At 44.3% G+C, this 27,781-nt stretch overlaps 1 protein-coding gene across 8 annotated transcripts in view; it reads right to left on the bottom strand.

Moving 5' to 3' along the window:
• The window catches only part of ANKS1B (ankyrin repeat and sterile alpha motif domain containing 1B), a 1,095,863-nt gene that overhangs the window by 703,588 nt on the left and 364,494 nt on the right, over nt 1-27,781 (bottom strand). For all 8 annotated transcript variants that reach the window (XM_019515011.1, XM_019515009.1, XM_019515010.1 and 5 more), the window contains one exon: nt 22,549-22,714. In XM_019515011.1, the coding sequence (XP_019370556.1) occupies nt 22,549-22,714 (166 nt within the window). The remainder of the gene's footprint in view (nt 1-22,548; nt 22,715-27,781) is intronic.

Genomic DNA, 27,781 nt, shown 5'->3' with positions numbered 1-27,781 from the left:
CCCACATTCACCAGCAGTAGCAGCTTCCATTGGGGTCACTGCCCCTTAATGAATTTGTAGGCGGGGTCACTGCCGAATCTGTCGGGGTCACTGCCTCCCTCCATGAAGCATAGGGCAGCAGGGGGCAATGGGCCCCAGCTCCCTGGCACCTGCACTGCCACTGCCCAATTGTGTGGGTGCAGCCGGGTTTGGCAGGGCTCTGCATGGCTCTGTGCACTGTTGGGCAGCTGGGACCACTGCAGCTGTCACCTGGGATCCACACTGCATGGCGAGGCTCTGCCACAAGGCCCCAGTCACCCTGATCGCAGCTGCTGCTGCCAGTGAGTATGAGGCTTTTTTGTTTCTTTTAATTGCCTGGATGCTGGGGCTAGGCAGGACAGCAATTGGGGGGCGGTTCGGAGGGCCAGGTGAGGCAGCCTTCGGGGGGGCTGGGGGAGCAGGCGGGGGATGGAGTCAGGTGGGGCAGTGATTCAGGGGTCTCCTCCGCCCTCCTCCTCCAGTCCCCCCACCCCCTACTTACTGGCAGGAGCCTGGGTCCAGTTCCCTGAGGCTGGCACACTGTCTGCTCTGCACAGGCAGGCAGCATGCTTCAGCATCAGGGGAAGGGCCAACCATAGAGATGCTCTGGCTGGCTACCAGAGAATCTCTGTGGAAGACTGAGTCTCCAGTTGCCTCATGGCACGGTCCAGGACTGTGCCCTGCCCTGCTTTTTTCCCCCACATTTTTTTTGACCCCTGGATATCCAGGGGTCTAATTTTGCCTCCACACTGTAAATTTGCAGCGTGGGGAATGTTTTTTCATTCCCGCATGTGCCTCTTGCAGCATCTCAAAGGGCATGTGTGCACTCATGTGGACGTGCCCATTAGTCAATATCAAACTATTAAAGGAAAGAAAACTGGCTGGGAAGTGACCCTCTCCACAGCACAGAAGCGGAAAGGGATCTCAGAGCCATAGTGGACTCCAAGATGAACATGAGTCATCAGTGTGAGGAAATCATCAGCAAAGCTAATCACACTTTATCATGCATCAGCAGATGCAAGACAAATAAAACCAAGGGGGTGACACTTCCCCTCTATGTGGCATTGGTCAGACCACAGTTGGAGTACTGCGTCCAGTTTTGGGTGCTGTACTTCAAGAAGGATGTTGATAGACTCGACAGGGTCCAGAGGAGGGCCACTCAAATGCTTAGGGGCTTACAGGACAAGCCCTATGAGGAGAGCCTGAGGGACCTGGACCTCTTCAGCCTCTGAAAGAGAAGAGTGAGAGGTGATCTTGTGGCCACCTTCAAATTCATTAGGGGGATGCAGCAAGTGATCAGAGATGCTCTGTTCACCAGGACGCCTCTTGGGGTAACAAGGAACAATGGTCACAAACTGACAGAGAACAGATTTGGGCTAGATATGAGGAAAAACTTCTTCATGGTAAGGGTGGCCAAAATTTGGAATGGGCTACCAAGGGAGGTGGTGATTTCCCCTACCTTGGGGGTCTTTACGAGAAGGCTGGATAGGCATCTGGCTGGGGTCATCTGACCCCAGTACTCTTTCCTGCCTAGGCAGGGGGTCGGACTCGATGATCTGTTGAGGTCCCTTCCAACCCTAGCATCTATGAATCTATGAATCTGTCTTTGACTATAAAAAATCTAGTTTCCTAATAATTCTTTCCACTTACTTTATAGAGCTTTTCTTTTTTCAAAATGCTTTCTGAATAATGACTAATTATCACATATTACTACCTATGGAGTTGCTGCTGTTATTCCATAACCTTAATATTTTTATTCTTCCTTATTTAAAAGTATATTTTAAAAGAAAAGAATAGATTGTACTTATAACAGAGATGCATGATGTTTCCTCAAAAGTGTTCACGAGAATTACGTGTTCCTCTTGGCTAACTGATTGCACATATTCTGCTTTCCCATCAGCCTCCGATATGGTTCTGAATAGGTGAGACGCTATTCTCTGATTTATGCAGAATACCACTGCAGACCACACAAATTTTTGTTAGTACAGTCTGAGTTTATTGTCTGCATATGCTCCATATTTCAAGCCTCACTGAAGTTAAAAGCTTTATCAACCTATTCAGTGGAGTGTGTATAGTCACAATCTCTGGTCACATTATATTCAAGTGGCTGATAAATAGCAGTTGAGTGAACTATTTATTCAACATACTGATATTTAACCTGTGATGGTAGTTCAATCAAAAGAAGTTAGTAATTATCAGATTTGTCAAATACTTTCTGGCAGTATTTCCTGGCCTATAGGTTGTTCACAACCTGTTTGTCACATATATTTGATACTCAGGTTTAAAAAAAAGTTTGGGATTGACTGGCCATTTATGTCATATGGTACATTTCTTTTTTCTGGTTGGATAAATATAACTGTTAAAATTATATTTTCATTTCCAGTTCTTACACTGAGCATATTCTTCCAAAATATTGTGCATACATTTTAGTATTTGGTCTTTTCATCACATTTTTGAGACAAAAAAAAGTAGTATGTTGCATACTAGAATTTCCATGGACAGAAATTCAATATTTTAATCAGTTCAACTGGTCAGAAATTGATTTCAGTTATTATTATCATTAGTTATTATTATAAATTGATTTAAGTTATTATTACTAGTAGTTACCCAAATATCTAGCTGGGAAGGGATAACGTGCTGGGGAGATATGGAAGTAGTAGAATTTCTATTGGAGCCAGTCTGTTAAGAAGTCTTTTTTTTTACTATTAAATGTCCTGTGAAGGGCAGATCCAGTTGAACGTGATAATATAGTGTCCTATAAAAAGGTAATATGGACTGGGGCAAAGCGAAGAGAACGGTCTTTCTGAAGAGCTTTCCTGTTTTTGAAAACAACATTTTCTCTGGTACACTCTTAAGTGAGTTCTTCTAGATTTTCATGATTAGGAAAAATGTTTTGGGGTGAAATTAGGTATTAATTAATTAGTCTATCCAAAGTTGCTAATTATTCTATCTAGCAATGATATGCTGGTTCTATAATAAAATATGTAGACTGATGGTAATATCCAAGCTGCAATATTTATATTCAAGTATTGTTTTTATAAAGTCTGATCATTCATTTCTTAGGCACTTAATATTTCTATTTGAGGTGGCCTTCACAAAATGGAAGTTATACAGAGATGAAATAAATGCAAAGATACAGAAAACAACTTTCTGGCAGCAACCTGTACATTACCATCAGGAAGAACAGATGCAGCAAGGGAGACAGAAGCAGAGAAAAAATGAAGTAAACAAGATCTTTTATTATTGAACTTAAAACAGGAGGGAAAATCTTTTTTGACAAAACGTAACACTGATTACCTTCACTGAGAACCATTTTTAAGTCAAGTCAGTACCACTGTACAAAACAAATAAATCTGTTCATTATGTACAGTAGTGGTTTATTGCTGTAATTGCCAAATATTTTTGCAAATATTTTGAATTTAACAAGCACAAATCAAACTGTGCCAAGAGTTTTGCTTCCTAACAGTTACATTACAGACAGTTTACTTCATAATTCTGTGACTAAAAAAAGTCAATTCCTGGTATAACATAACTAAAGTTATTCAAATGTTACATATAAAACCCTTTGGTAGAAGCATTTCTTAACTTTTCATACAAATTCTAAATTACAATGCTTAATTGTAGGAGACTAGATGACTAAAGACATTAGAAATGAGGTATGAAGCCTTTTACCCTTAGGATACTATTTTCCACAACTGTTTCAACTCAGCAGTAAATGAAAGATAATATTATTGGCAGCTGTACTTAGTTTTATACGAAATAGGCTAAAACAATGAAGCCCTAGCTACACTGCTGTCACACAAAGAAAACTTCCAGCGAGGGTTCTGTTGCAGTAAGAACTGCCAAATTGGGACCTAACTTTTTAATGGTAGACTGTGAATAGCTCTCATGGAATTACATACTGTAAAGTTACCAGATGCTGTCAAGAAGTTATACAAAAACTCCTGGGTCCTCATTCTGGTATTGAAGACAACATAGGAACTGTGTGCAGATGATCCAAATAGGGATCAAGTGGCCAAAAGTGGGTGGGGAGTGGACATGGTCAAGTTTCTGCCAACTCCAGGCATCAGTCAGCAGAGCTGGCAGGCTGCACACAGGCATGATGTATAAAGTTGGCTGCAAATTATGCTTTGGCTTCAGCATGCTCAAGATTACAGCAAAAGATACCATCACTGGTGGCTTCACTGACTTATTTCTGGGATTGGCATGTGTGGAATAGGTGGGCAGGGCATGTTTGAGAATGATGCTCCTGCATTGGTGACGTGTAGGGGGTGCAGGTGGGTGCACGTGCATCCCCTGAGATTGGCTGTACACCCCCTGCAAGCACCAGTGGAAGTGCACTTCCAGTTTTGCCACTGGGTCAGCGATTGGCCACTGGGGGACCCTCCCCACCACATCAGCGATCTGGTGGCCCCCTGGACTTGGGAGGCAGCAGTCGCTAGGGCTGCATGAAGCTTTAGGTGCCGATTTGATTTGAAAGAGATTCGGCCCGATTTGGTGGTCGAATCTCCAAATCCGAATCAAACTGGGGGACCAATAAAAAGGTTCAAATCAATTCAAAGCTCTCCAAATTGATTCGGAAAAGATTCAGAGAGCTTCAGCAATTTGGGCAGTCCCTGCTGGCTGCAGCAGGGAGCAGGACTCAGATTCCATGCTGGTAAGTAGAGGGCAGGGGAGGGAAGGCTGGAGGAGGGGAGAGGGGACCAAGGGGGGACTCCTGCCAGGCCCCATCCCCTGCCTGCTCTCCCAACGCCACCCAGTGTGCCCTGACCCCAACCCACTCCCCCCATGGCTGCCCACCCAGCCCAGCTCTCAGCCCTTTAAAAAAAAGACTGTCAGTGGGGTGATGCCTGCTGCCTCCAACTGCCCTACACTGCATGGGGGGCTCTATCACGAGCTCCTGACCCCCGCCCACTCTCCCACCCCCACATGGCTGCCCTGTCTGCCCCAGCTCCTGGCCCTTTAAGAAAAAAACAAACAAACGCCCCCCCCAGATTCACCAGCTCCTGCAGTGGCCTCAGGGCTTCTGAGGGCTTATGCAGAGCCCCCCATGTGCTGTGGGGCAATGGGGGGCAGTGAGAATTGCCCCCCTTGTCAGGCAGCACCCAGTGAGTTGGGGCTTTTTTTAATTTTTTTTAAAGGGCCAGAGCAGGGGTGGGTGGGGCAGCCATGAGGAGGCTGGGAGAGTGGGCAGGGGTGGGGGGCTCACAGCAGAGCCCCCCCATGCAGCATGGGGCAGTGGGGGGGCAGCAGGGATGGCCCCCCAACTGGCAGCACCCAGTGAATCCAGCCTTTTTTTTTCAAAGGGCCAGGAGCTGGGGAGGGCGGGGCAGCCATTGCCAGGGCTGAGAGCGCAGGTGGGGGGTGGGGCCTGTGTGATTCAGAGATTTCGCTGATTCAGTGACAGCCAAATCTCCAGATCAGATTTGGCCAAATTGATTCAGGACAGTGATTCAAGTCACCAAATCGAATCACTGTCCCCTGAATCAGTTGAATCCGAATCCAAAGAGAATACTAGCTGCTTTGCACAGGCCTACAAGTCACGCATGTGCTCCTGGAAGGGCCACATAAAATGAATGTACCCTTAGACAAAGTGAAGCAATTTGAACAAGGGAAAGTGAGTCACCATAAAATAGCCATGGTCTGATGGTCAGGGCGCTCACGGGATTGCTGCAGCTCAGGTTCATTTTCCAGCAGCCTACAGTCCCAGAGGAGATTGCACTGTAGTGTAAAGATATTCAGTCTACCTTAAACAAAGCTATTTCAAGCACTGGAATCAGTCTGGCCATGACAGTACAAAGATCCACATCAGCTGATTGACTACCCAGAAGCAGGAATGGACCCAGAATTTGGCAAAGAGGGCTATGGGAGCAACAAGCCACCTACATGAATGGCTGCAACCCACTCCCAAACTCCTCCCCCCCCCCACTGGTGCAGACCATGCAGTGGGAGCCTCTAGGGTCTTTTTAATGTTCCCAAAACAGCTAAGAATCCCCTTACCTTCCCCTCTATATTAAGAAGCATGACCCATCTCTTCCCCTTGCTCCCATTAACTGCTGATTGCTACTGCTTTTTCTGCTGTCTGGGGGGCATAGGAAGCTTCAGAGATGCTCCAGCTGGAACAAAAGCAGCAGTGATGGGTGGAGAAGGGAGGTTTCTTTACCTGCCTAGTACCCCTGGGAGCAGGCATTGTTCCAGCTGAGCCCAGCCCCCATGCAACCCAGCTGAAGCAGTCAGGAGCAGCTCTGAAGTTTTCCCTACTCTCAAGACATCAGGGAAAGCTGCAGCTTCAGAAAGGAGGGGGAAGAGAAGGAGAGGTTATGTCCTTCTGAGCACGGCCAGGAAGGGAAGGGAAGGAAAATTCTCACTAGGTTTGGGGACCTGAAAAATGTCTCCAGAAGCTCCTGTCCAATCCAAAAGGAGGGTAACAGCCACACCACTGAATGGAGCTGGACTGTTCTCAGTGGTGGCAGATGACAGAACAAGGAGCAATGGTCTCAAGTTGCAGCAAGGGAAGTTGAGGTTAGATATTAGGAAGAATGTTCTTACTAAAAGGGTAGTAAAACACTGGAACAGGCTACCCAGAGAGGTCGTGGAATCTCCATCCATGGAGGTTTTTAAGGCCCGGCTAGACAAAACTTTGGCTAGATGATCTAGTTAGGAATGGTCCTGCCTTGACCGGGGGTTGGCCTAGATGACCTCCTGAGGTCCCTTCCAACCCTCATTTTCTATGATTCTATGCCCTTGCCCAGAAGCAAGGTACAGTAAATTAGTCCAGACAGCCCTCTGTCCTACCACAGCTAAACTGTATCCAGTACCCAAGGTATGATATCACTGCAATATGCAGCTTGCACACATTTCCTCAGTCATTCCTACTTTATATTCATGTGTACCATCCTCAGAAAATTATATAAGGCTTTTAGGAATGATATTGTTTATGCCACACAATGGGCACATTTAAACATGCAATTAATTTGAAGCAATAAACTCGAGCACATATCACATTAGAGTTTATTGCTCCTAGGCACCATGTTTACATGTGCACGCAGGACTGCAGCACATTGAGGCAGGTCAGAATAGCCCTGACTGGCGTAGGCATAGGGCATGCTGGGTGTCTTCCCCCACTGCTTGGCCTGCCAGTCCAGGGCTGCTCCAGTGTGGCTCAACATGCTGCAGAGGTGCTGGCTGGGGTTTTTGGGTGACTCCAGTACAAGGCTAGCTGGCAGGCATCCCCTGCACTGAAGCACCCTTGTGCCCCAGCCAGCAGCATCAGCATCTACACGTGCATTGCTGCACCCAAAAAACTCCATCACAGGATAGTACTTGTATTTGCAAGTATCAACACACAGAGGTTTATTAGTTTACTGCAGCCTAAGAGGGCAACACGTGTAGATGCTGAGATGTTTACTGTGTAGCTAAATTAGGCAGCTCTGCAATAAGTGTCTTGTGTAGATGTGCCCAGTGTGTGCCTACAAGAGGATGATATAAGGACCCACTTCACATCTCAGTCATTTTTGTTAAAATTTTGCAAAATTCAGCATGTGGTAAACACTTGGGAAAGTTAGCTCAGCTGGCAGTTTCATGAAATTATATGCAACTGAAAAGAAGGTCTGACCATAAGCAGTTTTGTTCTAAGCATAAGTGGTACCACCAGACTCACCCAAAATAAAAATAGTATTTTCTTTTCGTGTAATGTACCCATTTTATTTTATAGATCCCAAGTCATTTGTAGAACATTTTGTATAAAATAAGTTAAGTACAGTGTCATCATACAGCCTCATTATACAGATCGAAATATACAAAGTGGTGAAGTGACTAGCTCAGCATCATAAAGCAGATCAGAGGCACACTTACAAGCAGAACTTAGGGGTCCTAACTCCCAGGTACTAGTAGTTCAGTAGCTCTACCCATTAGGCAGTGTAACCTTTGGGCACCTATACACATGGTAGACATCTGCTCTGATGTGTTCTAATTAGTGAGATTAATCGAGTCTGCTGTGAGTGTGCTAATTAGTGCACTCCAGAAGCCTCTGTGTCACATGTATACAGTGTCCCTGCATTTCAAAATAGCAGCACAGGCACTTTAACTTGTCAAATGGGTTTTAGTTAAAGTGCCCCTGTCGCCACTTTGAAACATGGCATGCTGAATACACATGATGCTGCAGGGGCTTTAATTACAGCAGCTCTGAGAGCTTCTCTAATTAAAGCCCTCCCTCAACCCCAGAGCACATGTATAGACGCCCTTTGACATTAATAACAATATCGTCTGGAGAAAATTATTAGATGTCATTTACTGGCCAAGAATGATGGAACATTGTGAAGTGTAATAACATTGGAAATCAAATTAAAATATAAAGTCTAACTTTAAAACTTTGCATGTGGACTGAATAGTTAATTAATTTGTACATCCAGTTACTAAGACTATATTGGGCAATGGTGGCTCTGATAAAATAGAATCCTTAATACTATTCTTAGGTTTCAGCATGTGCCTAAATCTATCCATATTGAGCAAAGTCCTCAGGTACTTGCTTCAAAGGGACTAAAAGACATGCTTAAGGGTTCTGCAGTCAGGAACAGAACCCAACAATGGTCATCTGAATGTGTAATTATATAATTTGAGCATGCAGCTGAAATAATCTAAACTATATGTCTAGCATGCTTCTATGTTTATATAAGAAGATATTTGCAACATTTCCATCAGTCTTATTTCTCCTCTCCCTTCATTCTGAGGCAAGATTAGAAACTAAGGCCAATACAAAAATAAAAGAGTTTTAACTTATTTCATATTATAAAGATAAATCTTATACACTGTTGTTTTGTTTGCCATCCAAGAAGTTCACATGAGCTCACTCTTTCTCTTCAAATGCTTTCTGCTAAGACTCTAAATGCTATAGAAATCACACTGGTAAGATTCAGCCCAGTAAAATACAATGCAGTAAGAAAACATATTTGCTAAATATTTCTACTGCTTGCTACTCCATCTGTGACACACAAGTTACATTTTTGCTTAGTGCAAAGCAGTTTATCTGGCAAAATACTGTTTTTAGCTAGAGGCAAGAACTAGCTGAAATGAAACAGTGAAAAGTAGGGTTTTGCCTGTTTGGTTTTTTTTGGGGTGGGGTTGCAACCACAGCAAAGAACCGGACTTTTGAAGTCATGCTTTAAATTTAGATTTCTCTAACTCTCTCTAGTCATGGTATAATCTAAAGATTTCAAGTCTTTAGTCATGTTTCTCATTATATAAATCTATTTAACTTACAGAATTCCTCTGGTGTTTAAGACACATTGGCTAGGGACAGACAGTACACATAAACCGATTTAAGTGATCAAAAACTGGTTTAAACCTGTAACAGAACAGATGTTCAGTGCACATCTGTTCAGCTTGAAAATGGCTGAAACTGATTTGGGTAGAATGTAGTATCAGACTTAACTGATTTGGCTCAAACCAGTTTATGCACTTTCTGTCTGAGACCATTTGCTGGTTTAAGCTAAACCAGACACCCCCAGCATCCCAGCATACTCTGTGGGCTGGGCAGGGCTCTCTGCTCCACAGCAGAGCTGGCCCCTCCCCTCTGCTCTTCCCCATGCCGCCCATCTCCCCCTCTCACCACTTGCTGCTTAAGCAGAAATCCCTTCCAGATTTCTCCCACAGCACAGACTGTAGCCAGCATGTGGTATGCTAACTAATGCTGTATAAGGCAAATAGGGCAATGTCTGCTTAGGGATTTTTGGAGTTAATCAACAGTGCAGTTGGTCATGTCCCTGCATTCCTTCCTTTGGAAAAAGCTGTTTAAGAAGAGCTTGTAATGAGCGAGGCTTTGTTTTCTGATGGGGTGTTAAATGCTGATAAGGGATGATAGATGCTCTGTTATCAAGGGGAGGGGGGGACCCCTCCCTAATCACAGCATACAGCATAGTGCCTGGGCCTGGGCATGCCCTGCTCAGTTCCCTGAAGAATGGAAAGGAGGGCTGCTCTAGTGCCCTCTGGCTTCTCGCCTGAGCCACTGCAAGCATGTGCCTGCATTTCTGAGATGTCTGTCTGGTTACAACCTGATTTAGCCTAGCCAGGTTACATTAACCTGCAAAGATTGAATCAATTCATGTTCAGGTTTTTTGAATGTCTGCCCCTAGCCATTAACTGAGGAAACAGCTGATGAAAGGGACAACTGGTTTTGCCTCACATCCCCCTTCCAGCTCAGAAGAGGATGCAGCAGCTGATGAGTAACTGTTATCCAGTCTTTTTATAATTGATTTTTATCATTCATTTGCTTTGAGAATACATCTGTGGACAGAGTCACACATTACTGAAATTGGTGCTTATGTCTGTGATACAGAACTCCACATTTCATTTTTCATTTGGCCTCATCAGAAATTTGTAGGCTTGCCATGCAAGATCCCATATTTGCCAACTATTTTACCAGTAACATGAGTGACGTAATAAAGATGGGATATAAAGATGGAAGTTTTAGTTAAAATATACATTAGGGCACACATCTTTTGTTGCCATAACATCCCCAACTTCAGCAGAGAGTTATACCAAGGCAAGCAATGGCCCAGGAACTGTATACATAAAAAACCAAAGCTCCTGCAGCTTTTCTGGGTCATAGTAGTCACCCTCCAACTGATTTAGCCAACTACGTAACAATTTTACCCTTCTGTAAAAGGAATTGTCAGGCACATCTTCCTGTTGCCAAGTATAGAGGGAGAGCATGAACCAGAGAAATGGGTTATGGCTATTCCTTGCTATCAGAATAGTTGCCAGCCCCCAGGTACAAATTAAAGAAGGATCAGTGTCAAGACCTATGCCCAAAATCTAAGAGCTAGCAAAGAGTAATGGTCTCTTAAGACAGAGAGCCTGTCTGGACAACAGTAGCCATTTAAAAGAAAAGTATAAAAACTACTTCTAGCATTTCATTTTCCAGTAATATACTGTGGAATACAATTTTTTTTCTGACCCTGGCTGAATTTTTTTTCTACATGTTTTATCATTAAAATGTTAGCATTTACTTTTTAAAAGTAATCCTTATTAACAGAATTTACCACATTCCATATGCCTGTATCACAATAATATTAATTACATGCATCAGCAAGTGTCAGCATTTTAAAGATAGCCATTATATGTAGTATAATTACAGGTTTGCTTATGTATATAACTACGCCCAGTTTTTCACAGAAAAGACAGGGTGAAATCCTAACCCCAGTGCAGTCAATAGCAAGGAACTCTCCTTTCACTTTTTTTTTAACATGATTCTCCTTTGGTTTCCAACGTAGCCACATCCCAAACCACCCACAGCCAGAAAGTGAAAATTACAATTTCAGAGGCATCCAGATATGTAAAAGATCATGAGGCACAGTTAACTGCAGGGGTACTCAACATAAAAAGTGGTATCTTAAATGCCTAGTTACTGTGATACAATAGGAGATTTCATGAACTTCCTGTGTTTTTTAGAATTCACATTTTGATCAAGAAAAGGTTGATTAATTAGATCGGTGACATTTAACTATGGTGGGAGTAAAGGAGAATTAGAATTCTTGCCATTTTAAATTAATGGAAAAATCAAGGAAGACAGACAAATTAGTGTTTGTCAGTATTCCATCAAACTGTCCAGTTAATTTAAGAAAATTTAACATATACGTCTGTGAAAGTTACAAATACAATTCTAAGTTAAATATCTTTAACTAAATTCTTTTCATTTTTTTGTCATCTGGTCACTGATTTATATAAGATGTTTTTATACAAATACACAGAAGAGGCTCACAGTACTGTTCCCAGTGAAAAACATTTTGGAATAGAATGGGTTGATGGGCTACCAAATCTGTATTTATACTGAAAAAATACAGTTCAAAATAATGGAGATGATTTAAGGTCATCAGTAAACTGAAACTGCAATGTTATAATGCTCTACTTATCACAAATAATAGAAGGTAATGTAAGAGGAAGTAAAAGAAAACCAAGTTCTTAAACGCAGAAAATAAATGATAAATTCAAGGAACATCTGACAAAGGAAGATTCTTACGGTATTTTTAAAATATTCAGAAAATATAAGGAAATCTGTCTAGAAATAATGATACTTCAATGGAAAGAAAAACAAACATGAGTGACAGTATATTTCACTTCCTTTTACCTATTTCCCCACTCCTTAAAAACAAAAGGTGCCAATTCTACTTGCAAGTCTACTTTAGCTAAACTAGGATATTTTTAATAAGGAAGTGTGCAATCTATACTGTGGCAATTAACACCTCCCCTTGCAAATGTGTTACTGTAACCTAGTTAAAAAAAAAAGATAAGTTTGGAATCTAATGCATTGTATAACACCAGTCATTTATATCTCGGAGCCTACATCTTTATATGTGAATCTCCGAAGACAAGCAGAATATGAGATTTTGTATTAAGGGCAAAATTCTCTACCCAGGGTACAGAAACAGAGCAATTAGGGCTGATATAGATCTCAGAAAAGCATATGCAGGTCTTATTAGGACTGGGCTATATATATATATATATATATAATTTTGTCACTGATTAATGAAGTTTTAGGTTGAATGGAAGCATTAAAATGGTGACTGAATTCAGCAAATAGCTTCTCATATAAAAATGAGAGAGAAAGACTCAAATCATTTTTGAGCTGACCTTCTTTAAAACAGGATATTGCAAAATGTTCATTTTGAGCTAAGTTTAACAAAGAAGAGGAATTAAAAATACCAAAACCCAAAATGAAAGCAAAAATTCCAATTACACGTGTAGCTGTGCTCATAATACATCTTGGATCCTTTCTGCTTAAAAGGATAAAAGGAAAAATATACTAGTAATGTGCAGCACTTTTACATGTGCTCTGGGGCTGGCAGGGAGGCAGCGCTTTAATTAAAAAACCTCCAATTAAAGCACTGCTGTGTCTCATGTATCGGCATCTCCATGCTTCAAAATGGTGGTGGGGGCGCTTGAACTAAAGCTCGTTTGATGAACCTTAGTTCAAGTGTCCCCATTGTGATTCTGAAGTGCCAGGATGCTGATACATGAGGCATAGGAGGCTGCTGGACTGCGGTAATTGCCATGCTCCAGCAGACTCAGTTAATCAACTCTGCTCCAATGTCCTGTAATTATAGCACATAACAGCAGCTTCGGTACTTGTTTATAGGCACCTTTGGATAGTATCTTCTGAATTCCTATAAAGAACATGTCTGAAACAGATGTGCATGAGTAGGATACCTAATTTTGGCTCAAAGTCAGAACCAGATCTCTGAGTCTGTATCTATCCATACCTATGAGTCCATATTCTCCATAGGCACAGGCACAGTGGGTGCCTGTGTATATAGTTTTTTATTTGACCCTCAGTGATTTGTCAGCATTAGAAGTTAAATTCTCATGCTGGCCTTTTAACTGAGGCAACAATTTTCAGCCTGCATATGAATACATACAGAGCGGCCCAAACTATGACAGGAGACAGACTGCTCAGAAAGGTAGCCCATTCAAGAACCAGTGGGCACATCTACTCATGTACTTAATTACACAGATTAATTTGCTGCAATGTAAAGCATCAGAGTCTACACGTGCAATGCTATTAGACCACGGCAAACTAATTTTCACCGACATAAGAACAGTTGGGAACAGTACTATTTTTTGGTGGATGAAAATAACTGTGCTTAAAGGCATGTGTAAACAGTGACCCAGGCATAAATTGCACCCTGTCAGCCCAGGTAGCATGGGGCCAGACCTTTGCCTGCTGCCTAGCCACACAGCTCTGCTCTTTGGGCACCAGCCAGCCCCAGCATTGCCCAACGCTGTGGCCTAGAGCCCAGGGCTGACCACCTGAGCCTGCTGCCAGGCCTGGGCTACTCTACCCCTGCTCAAACTGCTGCTGTCCTGGGAACACATGTAGACACTGCGTCCAGGAGTCATTAACTCTGGTGTGAACTGCGCCAGAGTTTATCGTGCCACACTAACTGAATGCGTAGAGGCACTCAGAGTGTTATAGTAGATCGGTAGATTGGTTACAACTTTCTGGTCAAACAAAAATGAAAGTGGGTGTGTTTTATTGCTGTGGCTATTTGAGCATCCAGCGGTACTGAATCTAAAAAGGACCCCTGACCTGTACCCTGTTGACCATTTTAAAGCAGGGGCCACCAAATCATCTCTCATGATCTATATGTGGCCCCCAGGAAATTTAAGTGTGGTTCCTGAATAAAAAAGTTCTTCATCTTTATTTGTTTATATATTATTTCCTATTATTTTCTTCAGTTCTTGTGTATGCATTTATTCTTAGAAATCATTTAATGACACATTATTATTTGAGCTGGGGTGCCATGTATAAATCATTGACTAGGGCATACACATCTCAAAAGCTGCATGTCCCTAAAATGTCAGCTGTGTCAAGATGTTGGTTTGCAGGTTGAAGGATTATCTTGGCCACCTATGGTATAAAGGGAGGTACCCTCTGTAGTGGAGGAAGTTGCAGAAGAGAGATGTTCTTTGGAACATGTTTCCTTCCAGCAGCTTTCACTGGATGGTCTTTTTACAGGTGTTCCTTTTCACTTGGGTATCTACCACATTGGGAAATAGTACTATTTCAGTTTGATATAAACATGTACTGCTTAACTCTGTAAAAGCAGGCATAAAAAAAAGTCACCCCTCAACATTTTATTAGAGTGAAATGGTATGTGCACTGGGAGCTTGGGGTTTAGGATAATTTTTAATTAGGCTTGGGTGGGGTATCTCTATGGTGGTTCAAATAGGGTCCTCACAGTCTAAACCTGTGCACAACCCCAGATTTTGTCAAAGTCCTTTTAACTATGTCTATTTTGTTGTTCTTTTGCTGGTTGCATAGATTACTGATGTTGTAAGCGTTCTTTCTAGTTCTGATGGTAATGATCATATAGTATTTAAATATGCAAAAGACAAAGTATTCTGGTCAGTGAAATAGGATACTATTCGTATCATTATTGAGATGTTGGCTTGCCTAGATTTATGACAATTCTGTGGCACAGTGAGTGAAGTTATGTGACTGATATGAAGTGATATCAGTGATACATGATCAGCATGTTCTTTTTCATGTGGCACATGGTCCAGATGTTGGTAGAAGTCAAGAAACTCACAGAGGTGTTTGGGATGTGTGTAGAGTTATGGCACACAGTTGATGGAAACTTTCCTAAAACGATCAATTGCTTCAGGAACACAGAGGTCAAAGTAAGCTGCATTTTCTAGATTGTTGCAATTTCTTTTTCAGGGTGATTTGGACCAGTAGGCATAGGGCAGGGGTTGTCAACTGGGGGTACATAAGAAGGCTCTAGGAGGTATGCACAGGCAGGCAGGGACAGAGCACCACCACATACCTTTCTGCGCAGGCGCCGCCTGCCCGACTGGATGCAGAGGGTAGGAGAAGCTTGCACGCAGCTCTATTTTCGGCTGTATGCCAATCCCCCCTCCCCCTGGCCGCCAAGGGTACACTGCTCTGCATCTGGCCGCCGGGGGTACACTGATCCAAAAAGGTTGAAACCCCCTGGCATAGGGCAGTGATTCTCAACCAGGGTGCCAGGGAACTTGGGGTGCCACCAGATCGTTTGAAAGATGCCACAAGGTGTGAGAAGATATGTGAGGTGTGAGGAAATAAGCAGATAATCTAAGCAGATAAAACAGGTTTAGGCTTGCCCCTGCCTGGATGATCCCCCCACTCCTACTGCCCAGCCCATGTGCTAGGAGGTAAGTACCGTAGTATATAAATCAGTGTTAGAAATCAGGTACCACTCAATTCACAAAAGTTACAGAAGGATGCCTCAAGTCAAAAAGGTTGAGAACCACTGGCATGACATGTTATAGAGTGGTGCCCAACCTTTTGGTCCCACAAGTGAGATGAGTGCAGTGAGGCTGGTCTGTGATCTGCATGGAGTCCTGTGAGGTAGGATCACACATCCTGCCCCATGCACCAGGACTGGACCCCCAGCACTGCCCCCTCCTACCCTCACATCAGGATCAGGCCCTAGAGCTTGGCACTACCTCCTCCCTGCCCTGAATGCCAGGATGGGGCCCCGGCCCTAATCCCCTCCCACCTTTGCACACCAGAATTGGGCCCCAGAAGCACAGCACCAACCCCTCCCATTCCAAAGCCCTGAGATTGGGCTATGGGGCCTGGCTCCACCCCCTCCCACCAGGATTAAGCCTCCCCCTCCTGCCCCCAAGACTTACGATTGGTCCATTGGGCCTGGATTGCCCCCTCCAACCCTGTGCACTGGTATTGGGTCTTGGAGGCCTGGCACCACCGCCTCCTTCCCCCACATGCTGGGATTGGGCCATGGGGCCCAGCAGAACCTCCACCACCAGCATGCAGGGCATGGGGCTCCCTATGGATCCAAAAATTTGCTGACAGGGGAGTGATGCAGCTGCTTCCCTGCCACCAAATTTCCCCTGGCACCAATTTCCATGGGGAGCCCCGCAGGCTGGATGACATGGGGCCTGAATCCTGCCCATGACCTGGGGGCTGGGCACCCCTGCTCTAATACATTAAGTATACTGGTATAAGTAAAGTGGTATAGCCAAACTTGCATAGTATGGATACAGTTATAGCAACTAAGAATGTTTTATACCAAAATATCTATTCCTGTATGGCCAGGATGCCTAGGCCCTGGCCCATGGGCCAAATCTGCCCCATGCAGCCATGTCATCTGACCCCAGGGCTCCCCAAGGGTCTGGAAATTTGGAAGTAGAGGAGTGGTGATAGCATCAATTGCTGCTCTCTTGTTGCCAAATTTCCGGACATACGTGGAACCCCACAGGCTGGATCTGAGCATGTGGGACCACACTGGTGCATAGCCGGATCCAGCACATAGGATCACACACATGAACTGACCCCCATGTGCGATCCAACCCATGAACCAACCCTGCACCACTCATCTAGCCTGAGAGGCTGGAAGGCTGGGTGTCATTGCTATATGGGAATGACTAGATCACAGTAAGTAATCTTTATATCAGAATAACTGCATCCTCACTAGGGCTTTAGTGGTATTATTTTTTTTTATTTAAAAAAACCCAAACCCTGTATTACTAACCAAAACTGGTAACTTTTGAATATAGACTGTTTAACAGAAATGGAAACTGAAGCCTAGAGTCATTTTTTTTAAAGATTTTCCCCACCATGAAACATAACAGCCTAAACAACTTCCACTGGTATGAGATATAAATTATTGATAAATCCCAAGGCCCACTATCACAGAGTAAAATAGTTTTGAGATTTTACAAATACAACCACAAGCATACGATCTTACATTAGATTGTTACTAATACCAATACTACTAATAATGTGACAGGTCTAATTTTCTTACTCAATACAGTAACATCCAACATTGATATTTCAGTCACTATTTCACTTTCTTTGCCCATTTTTGATAAACATAAATTACTACAGGTATATGATAGTTACTACTACATGGTAGTTGTTGGACAAGCTTTCAGGTATTAATTCTCCTTTCTCAAGCAACTGCACTTGCCTTAAAGCCTGAAAACTTGTCCAGCAACTCTCCCAACAATACAATTGGTACAATGAGAGAGAGCACAAAAAAAAACCCCTTTCTTCTTGTATACTTCCTGTACCATCACAGCTACAACACTCCAATCCAAGCCAATAGAAAGACTCCTTTAGGAGTCTTCAGTCTTTTATCAACATGATTCATGGTGATTATGGGTGAAAATTATGTAATTGAGACGTATTACTGTGAATAAGAAGCGTGTCCTTGTAGTACTGGAGAGGCTTGTGTGTCCCAGTGATCCTCAGAGCTGTGTTGCCCAGTCTCTCTCACTCCTGGCGAGCAGGCCTGAGGCAAGGTTCCAGAGAAGTCATGGTCCAAACCTCAAGTCCTCAATGGCAGATCAAGCATAAGATGTCAGTATCTCAATGGTGGTAAAAGATGAAGGAAGGCCACAGCAAGACTGAGGTCTTCTGTCATCTAGGGTTTTCCCAAGCCACTGAGATCAGATCTCCACCTTGTCAGGATTGTGTGGTTGCTATTTCCATGCTCCTGCTCCTTCACATTAAAGTCACAAGCAGGCTTCTACCACAGAAAACAACAGTCTCCTGTACCAAGCTTTGTAGCAATGGATGAGTGGTGACAGAGACAAGACTAGTGAATCTGGCAGTTTCCAGACACAAATTTGCACCCAGGCAGATGGTTGTCTTGTACCTGGTTTGAGACAGGGGTGCAATTCGACAGCTGCTACTGTGACTGAGAAGTCCTATTCTGGATCCCATCTGCTCATTGTACCTGGGGAAGTGGCTAGAAAAGGTATTCTACACCTAAGTTGTCTTTTCTGCTCCTGGCTGGATAACTGTATCCAGCAGGATCACTCTCTTTGCGGTTGAAAACATCATAAGACAACAATGATTTTCGCAACATGGAAAGTTTGCACCTTGATGGATAACCAAGACAACAAACAACCAGAAAGAACTCCTATCCTCTCCAGGGAATTAGTGAGACACAACATCAACCTTGCAGCTCTGAGTGAGACAAGACAACTGGATGAGGGTCATCCAAGGGAAAGGGTTGGAGACTACACCTACATCTGGAAGGAGAAATCGGCCCCGAACAGACACATCATGCATGAGCTTTGCCATGAAGAATCAGATCATTAATCAACTTATGGACCTCCTTGTGGCTGGGTTTTTTGTTGTAGCCATGCTGGTCTAAGTACAAAGGCAGACACGGTTCTTTGGATAGATATGATATATTTTATTAGACCAACTGAGTAGTTGGAAAAAAGTTCTTAGCAAGCTTTCAGGCACAGTCACCCTTCATCAGGCACAGGGAGTCTCTGCTGGTCTGAGACTCCAAGGAATGAGAGAAGTTAAAAGTGTGGCAGGATGTCAGTGAAAATGTAACTTAGATCTGTCACAGGGAGCTCCCTGTGGGCATTGACAAACATCTCATGACCCTCTGTCTTAAGATCAGCAACAACCAGTACGCTACCATCATCAGTGAGTATTCCCTAATGCTTAATGCTGACGATGATGTCAAAGAACAGTTTTACTCCAACCTTGATCATGTATTATCACTCCAAGGAGGACAAGATCATACTCCTTGGTGGCTTCAATGCCAAAGTTAAACACGACCCAGAACTCTGGAGTGGCATCATTGGGAAGGAAGAAGTAGGGACAGCCAAGTCCAATGGCATCCTTCTGCTGAGCAAGTGTGTGGAGTACAGTCTTGTCTCATGAACACCATCTTCAGACAGGAGTGATAAATACAAGACCACTTGGAGACACCCTTGGTCTAAGCATTGGCACCTCCTTGACTATGTTACTGTTAGAGCCCATGATCAAATGGACATCTGTATCATGTGAGCCATGCAAGGAGGAGATGACTGCTGGGCAGATCATTGTCTTGTCAGATCCATTATGAACATCCAGCTTGCTCTGAAACCCTGAAAACAGCCAAAAGCAATGCAAAGGACTCTTAACACCAAATCTCGTCAAGACCCAAATGTCTGTAAGGATTTCCAATAGCGTATCCATGGAAAGCTCTTGGGTCTGTCCACAAATGAAGGTAACATTGAGGAACTCTGGAAGGGATTTAAAGCTGCCATCCATATGGCCTGTGCTAAATCCACTGGCTAATACCACCTACTGAAACCAAGACTGGTTCAATGAGAGCAATACCACAATCTAAGTCCTCCTTGACTGGAAGAGAAAGACTCATTCTCCTTGGCAAAATGACACCACATTTCATCAGAAGGAGACATATCAGCTTCTCAAAGCTGACAGCTCAAAATCCAGGAAATCAAAAAATCAGTGGTGGCAAGATAAAGCCAATGATATTCAGCTCTATTACATGCATAGTTTTGTCTGGGCAAGGAAGGCCATCTATGGCCCAGTTTCCCAGTCTTACTTTTCTGTGATTGCAGGGTAGCTTGACATTCCTGAAAAACATTTAATCTATCCAAACTAGATGGCAAGAGTACTTTGAGATACCCCTGACCAGTGAGTTCACTGTGGCAGATACCACCACTGAAGCCATCCTGCAGCACCCTGGAAAGGGACACCTCACCAACCCTCCTATCATAGGATAAGTCTGGTATGCCATCAAGGAAGTCAAGAACAAGGCTACTGGACTGGATGGATACCTGATGAAATCTACAAGACGGCAGTAAGAAACTAGTACTGAAACTCCACAAATGTATTCTACACATTTGGAACAATTAAGAGATCCCTGGGGACCTGAGGAATGCCAACATTATGACCATCTTCAAGACAGGAGATACATCTGTGTGTGGGGAGTATCAAGGTATTACCCTCCTTTCCATACCAGAGGAAATCCTGAACCATCTCCTATCTCTTGCTGAGGAAATCCTGCGAGGATGTCAGTGTGGTTCCAGACCATCCTGTGAGGCAATTGACATAATCTATGTTGCCCACCAGGTCCAAGAAAAGTGTTGGGAACAACAGAACACCATGAACAGGTCCTGCATTGACCTCACCAAGGTCTTTAATTCAATCAATCCCCTGTGAAAAGACCTGTAATTTGTGCAAACAGGTCTGTGGCTCAAGGATTGGGCTCTTGAGTCATTCTCAAGATCCATCACTGAGCCATGGTAGAGATCATGCTCAAATGAAGGGACTGCTGATAACAACAAGAAAGAGTGGACTCCTCCCCTGTACCAGGGATTGATGAGACAGGAGCCCAGCAACCTTCCCTTATAAATATATTTCGCTACAGTGACCAACTGACTGCTTGAGCAGAAAGCAGTCTGGGAAACAGGGGCAATGTAGGACCTTTAAATACAGTACTTCCTCCTGCATTTTAATCTTTTGACTAGTAATGCTTTTTGACACCATGCATTGATGAACAGAGTACTTCTGTGTTTATGTAATGCACTTCTTTACATCTGCCTCTTTTCTGTGGATGTCTGATTTTCCTTCTACTGAATTCACAATATCTCAGAAATAGTATGGTACTGTACATTCTCAGATGGGAAGGATTCAAAAGTGTCTTATCAACACAGTTGCATCAATGTACTACGTAATCCTGTATTTATTTTGATATCAATCATTGGGCCAGATGTTGGTGGAGTCATTCTGTCTACTACATGCAGTACCACTTCTAGTGTGATGAGTCCCAAGCTTTGCAATGTTGCTATATGCCCACAGGGACATGTGGGAAGGGCAGGAAGTATATTTTATTGCTGTCTCTGCATGACTGGCAGCAAAGGTGCAATCCATCAGCAGTTGTACTCTAGACCTTAAAGAAACTGCATAATTTATTCCCTCCCATTGCAGCACAGAATCTAACAAGGTGCTGCCATCAGCTCAGGGTAGATAGTTATTATGATCTAGTCACTAATAAACTGATATTTATAAGTATTTTTTAAATCAGAATTTGAGCAAATTTTTTTGAGCTGATCAGTGACAGTTCTTCCACCAGTTCTTTGCTATTGCAATTTCTTCTTTGCCAATGCATATTCTCATTCTACTTGCTTGTAGTTAGATGATTATTCTATGCAATTCATGTATAAAAGAGTATGTGTTGGAGTGGAGGAAGGCATGTAGTTGTGGAGAATGGAACACTGTCTTTACATGTAACATAATTCATATGACTCCATGCAATTATATTATTATCTCTACCCAGCGTAACTCATTTATGTTCAGAGCTGTGGAATAAAAGGAGTGATTTTCCAAATTAAAAAAAAAAAAAAAAAGGAGAAAGGGGAGGAAATGTCTATGTAGTAAACTTACTATATCCGGGTCTGGCATTCTTAAACTCAGCAGTGCACTTCTCTGTGTAATCTGCTTTCTCAACCAGAAGCGTAGTATGCATTCAGGTAGTTTAAAAGCGCTGCTGAATGACAGAGCCAATTAGCCCCTTCTTAATTAGCCTTCTTGCTCTACCACAAGGAGATAGCTCTACCACTTCTTATTTAGAAGGCAGTCTGCCTAGAGCTCTGCTGTGTGATTGAGGACACTACTACCAGGTACAAAAGTTATCATGTAGATGGCCTTGGAGTGTTATTTAATTTTTCCTTTATTAATTTACTGTTTTAATTTACACACGGCTTGTAACATTCTATTATTTAGTTCCATGGATTTTAAAAATACACAATTTATTTTAAATTTTAATTTTGCATAGCAAATTAGTGTTAAGAACTCAATGGGTGCATCTACACAAGACACTTTACTGCAGTTGACTAATTAGCAATACACTCTGGTGTAAACTGCGCCAGAGTTTATTGTGTCGCATTAATATTGTGTGTAGACATGCCCAATAAAACTAGGAAGTATGATAGTTGCTGAGGTTACTGCATAGGAAATAGACTCAGGAAATTTGTCTTTTACACTTAGCTTTTAAATAAGTTTCTTTTATGAATCTCCATTTTAACCTCTGCCTTAAATGCAAATAAAAATATTTACTTATATCTAAGCTCATTAATGGTTGAAAATCATGCTGAGATCCTTGGATGGAAGAAACTATGATAGCAGAAGGTGTCACAAGCCAATACTTGAATATTATACATATAACCAAAATGTTCCAATGATAATGTGAAAGATTAATGGCGATTTACCTGTTCTTGAGGAAGATAACCTTGCTATTTCTAATGAACATGGTTTCTTTGTAACTGCTATTTCCATGGAATCACAGAAATGGTTCTCATTTTCTGAAGTAAGTATATCAAGGGAAGCAGATGGTATTATTTCCAGTGCATAGCTCCTCTTCTTTGGAAAGGACTCCTAGAAATTAAAAATGCAAGCAAAGTAAGTGAAATGGATTTGTTGCACACCAAAACTGCAAAAGATAAATAAAGTTCAGTAACTGTCAAAAATAATAGGATAAAAATTCAAAAGAATAAATATATCACTTCCTGTTGAAGACCAAATTTTAATAACTTGGACAGCTTACTTATCTTTTAGCATGAGTAAATAAATCTCACTGTTGAGTATCAAGTCTCATTTTATTCTGTGTGATTATATTGTTGCATATGGATTTCATTAACTCTCCATTTCGCATTTGGCAAATGCTTTGCTGCAGCTGCTCTTGCTGTCCCAGTTTCATTAGGTTCTGTTTCAGGTATATGTCCTTATCAGATGTCAAGAATATATTTTGTGAGACACACAGGATTACCTGAATTAATAAATGAAAATAATTTGCTTTGCAAGGATGTGGTTTCAGTTTCATCATGTTATATGCCAGGGGTCAGCAACCCCTGGCATGTGTGCGAAACATGGCATGCAAGGCCATTTTGCTTGGCATGCCATGGCCAGCTCCAGCTCTGAGTAGCTGCTGCCAACTGTGGAGCCCGGGCTACTCCCAGCAGGCATCTGGGAAGCTGCAAGTCCTGCTGCAAGCAGTCTGGGCTCCATGGTTGGCAGCAGCTACCCAGAGCCGGGGCTGGGTGCAGCAGGCAGGCTGCAAACATCTGTGCCAAGCTCCAGCATCAGTTCTGTACCGGCGCATGCATGTGTGCCTTGGAGCAGGCAGTGGGAGGGGCCTGAGGCAGCGCAACCCTGGTCTCTCCCCTGCTCCCAACACAGAGGTGATGGCAGGGCTCTGGAGCCTGACCTAGCTGTTTGTAGCCAGCCTGAGCTCTGGGCAGCTGCAGCAAGCAGGCTGCAAACAGCTGTGCCAGGCTCCACAGCTCCAGCCTCAACTCCATGCTGGCAGTGACTGCACATGCACCTTGGAGTGGACAGTGGGGACAGGATCTAGCCCTGAGGCACTGCAGACCTCGAGCTGTCCACTCCAAGGTGCACATGCAGTCACCGCCAACATGGAGCTGATGCCGGAGCTGTGGAGCCCGGCACAGCTGTTTGCAGCTTGCCCACTGCTTGCTGCAGCTGTAGCCAGCCTGGGCTCTGGGCAAACAGCTATGCCGAGCTCCAGAGCCCTGCCATCACCTCTGTGCCGGCACCAGGGGAAGAGACCAGGCTCGCTCTGCCTCATGCCCCTCCCACCACCTGCTCCAAGGTGCACACACACGCGCTGGTACAGAGCTGATAACAGAGCCGAACACAGCTGTTTGAAGTCTGCCTGCTGCAGCAGCCCACAGCCCAGGCTGGCTACAAGCAGCTGCTCTGGGCTCCAGACCCAGTCATCAGCTCTATGCTGGCAGCAGGGGAGAGGCCGGGGTTGTGCTGCCTCAGGCCCCCCCTCCGCCATCTGTTCCAAGGTGCACGTGTAGCTGTTTGCAGACTCCCAGCTGCAGCCAGCCCCAGCTCTGGGTAACTGCTGCCAACTATGGAGCCTGGGGCTTGCAGCTGAGCTGGCCTGATTCCCACCAGCTCCAAGCCCAGCACTGGCCCAGCACCCCTACTGGGATGAGGCCTATGCTGCCCCTTGCTAGGAACACTGCACCTTTGCGGGCTTAGCTGTGTGGAGTGGGTGGGTGGTTGGGCTGATGGGCAGGCTCTGGGTTGGGGCCTCAGCTGGCCACGCTGCAGCCCAGGGGCTGGCTTCCCAGGTCCAGGGGTTCCGACAGACCCAGAACATTGTTGGGTTGGACTTTGTCCGGTGGCCCAGCAGCCCTGCTCTGTGCACCCATGAATCTGGTTCTGTGTTTGTCTGCCTCTGGTCCTGTGTGTGTGTGTGTGTGTGTGTGTGTGTGTGTGTGTGTGTGTGTGTGTGTGTGTGTGTGTGTGTGTGTGCGCGCGCGCGCACACGTGTCTGGTTCTGGATGCTTGTGTGCATGTGTCTGTTCTGGTTCTCTGTGTTTGTGAACATGTGGTTGTGTGCATGTGCGGTTCTCTGTGTGCATGTGTATGTGCCTGGTTCTCTCTCCGCTCTCTTTTCCCTCTCTCTCTCCTCTTTCTCTTATTTCTCTTTTTTCTCTCTCTCTCACTGCAACATGTTTAACAAAAATAGTACACAACAACAAAGGCAACATTTATGCTTATTAAATATGCTAACATGCAGTGTGAACCTCCTCCCCAATTTTGTTTTTCTGGCATGCCAGCACTCCAGCACCTTCCAAAGTAGACGTTGTTGTTTTTTTGGCACTCTGGCCAAAAAATGTTGCCTACCCCTGCTATATGCATAACCCCAGAAATCTATAATCTACTGTTTGATGACAGAGCCCCTTAAAATGTGGACAGATCTCTTCAAATGTTCTCAGTGTGCAGTACTACTCATACTAATATTTACCTTGGTTATTTATTTATATATGGATTTTGGGAATAGAAGCAATTAGAGGTGAATATTTAGTGGTAATGGTTTCCTTGTAAATGGGAGACATCCCCTTCTATCTACAGGCTACATACTAAATCCAAATCATTTGATGTCAATAGAAATACTTCTTTAATTACACTTGGACTAGTCCATAAGTTAGTATTTGTTTATTAGAGATGGATTCTAGGAGGCTGAGTTCCCTATATTGACTAATATAGAGGGGGACGAAAAAGAAGTTAGTAGTCAGAAAATGTCACGTTGCTTCTGCTAAATCATGAGATTGAGTGATTTACAATACTGTGATCAACCAAGTAGAATTTGAATGGTTCAGAATAGGGCTGTGCATAGCTTTAGGTGCTGATTCAATTTGGAGGAGATCTGGCCCAATTTGGTGGCCAAATTTCCAAATCCGAATTGAATCAGGGGACCAATAAAAAGGTCTGAATTGATTTGAAACTCTCTGAATCTTCTGAAAAGATTTGGAGAGATTCAATGATTTGGACAGCCCCACCCACTGCAGTATCGAGCTGGACCTAGACTTGGAGCTGGTAAGTAGGGGGCAGGGGAGGGGGGAAGGGACCATGGGGGGGACCCCAGCCAGGCCCCATTCCCTGCCTGTGCCCCCAGACCCCCCAACTCCCACCCACTCTCCCAGACTCTCCCCATGCTTGCTCCGTCCACCTCAGCTCCTGGTGCTTTAAAAGAAGCCCCTACTCCGCGAGTGCTGCAGGGCTGAGGGGGGCAATCCCTGCTGCCCCCCACTGGCCCACGCTGCATGGGGGGCTCTGCATGGGCCCCCTGACCCCTTCCTGCTCTCCCAACCCCCTCCATGGCTGCCCTGCCCACCCCAGCCAAGGTTCTCTCCAAGCTACGCGTGTATGTGGCTGAGCACGCTTTAAAACCATGCCACACACAAATTTATTAATGCCGCACACCCACTCTGAGAGGAGCTGGACTGTGGCTTCCCAGAGAGGAGCTGGGCAACGAGCTGGGTGCGGAGCACAGTGAAGGCAGTGGGGCTGGCACGGGACACTTAGTGGAAGTAAGCTCAGGCAGTGGCTCCTCCCCGAGGCAAATGTGCTCCCAGAGGTGAGGCGGGGACTGGGGCTGGGGCTGGGACCAGGGAACTGCTCCACTTCCCAGCCCCAACGCCATGTGCCTCCTTGCTCCCAGAGGCGGGGGCAGCACGTTTTTTTAGCCATTTAGTGGTTTGTCTTTATTGTCACTAGTTTATGCATTTGAATTTAAAAGTATTAAACAGAAAAAGAAGTTGCAAATGGTGTTGTTTTTCTTAGAAGAATCCTAAACTGTGTAATCTTGAATTTGGGGGTGCTAGTTACAGCTGTGTCTAAGGGCATCAGCAGACAAGTTGCTTTGGGTGTTGTGGGGCAGACTGAAGTGGTGTGCACCAAAAGGGGGAGGCAGGACTGAAGCAGCATGTCCACGGACCACTACATCTTAGAGGGAATGTTGGCCCCAACTCTGGCCCTTTAAGGAAAAGAAAACATACCCTCACAACCTGCTCCAGACTCACTGCTCCTGCAGCAGCCTCAGGGCTTCAGGGGACTCATAAAAGAGCCCTACACGTGGTGCGGGCAGTGGGGGACAGCAGGGATCATCTCCCGCTGGGCAAGAACTGGCAAGTCCAGGGGGTTTGGGGTTTTTTTTCCTTAAAGGGCCGGAGCTGGGGTGGGCAAGGCAGTCATGGGGGGGGCCCTGGGACAGCAGAGAGGGGGGTTAGGGAGCTCGTGCAGTGCCCCCCACACAGCGTGGGGCAGCAGGGATCGCCCCTAGCTCAGGCAGCACCCAGTGAGTGGGGGCTTTTTTTCCCCCCAAGTGCTAGGAGCTGGGGTAGGCAGGGGATGGGCCTGCATGATTCAGAGAGCCAAATCTCCAAATCAGATTTGGCTGAATCAATTCAGGACAGTGATTCGAATCACTGAATTGAATCTCTGTCCCCAAAATCAGCCAAAATTGAATCCGAAGCAAATACTGTGTCACACAAGGCTAGTTCAGAACATGAGTAAAAAATAGCAGCCTGGCACTGGATCCTTAATATTGTGTTTCTTCCCCAGCAAAAGACAACGGAGAATCCAAAGGCACAGTCTCACAGGAACAGCATGCAGCTATCCTGCATCATCCAAATGCCCCCCTCCACAGCCCCAATCTCACCCACTGACTCCTCAGTTTACATCTTCACTGACTGCCTGTCTTGCTTGCATATCAGCCTCTGGCTTCTTTACTATTGACTCCATCCAGGAAGAGCATACACCAACTGCAGATGTTTCCTCAGCCTGCCAAAAGGTTTTTAAATCCGAAAACTTGCTAAGAAAATTTTTCCAACAATTTAAGTTGGTCTAATAAAAGATATCAGATTTACCCAAAGAACCTTGTCTGCATATGTCCTTAGACCAACGTGGATACAACCGACACTCTTGAAAAAAGTTTGGCATTTTATATCAACGCGATATGATAAGATACTGTGCAAAAGGTCAGAAAGTACCATGTGTTAATATGTCATACCAGGAAATCACCACTTATAAAACAATGTAAGAATATGCTGACCAGAGGTGGCCATGGAATATCAGTTCATTACAAAAATATTCAGTCTGAGGCAAGCTGATATCAGTCTGCAG

The sequence above is a fragment of the Gavialis gangeticus genome, unplaced genomic scaffold (assembly GCF_001723915.1).
Source record: "Gavialis gangeticus isolate Ggan-Ray unplaced genomic scaffold, GavGan_comp1, whole genome shotgun sequence".
In the NCBI taxonomy this organism is placed as follows: domain Eukaryota; kingdom Metazoa; phylum Chordata; order Crocodylia; family Gavialidae; genus Gavialis; species Gavialis gangeticus.
This window is presented reverse-complemented; position numbering and strand designations above follow the sequence as displayed.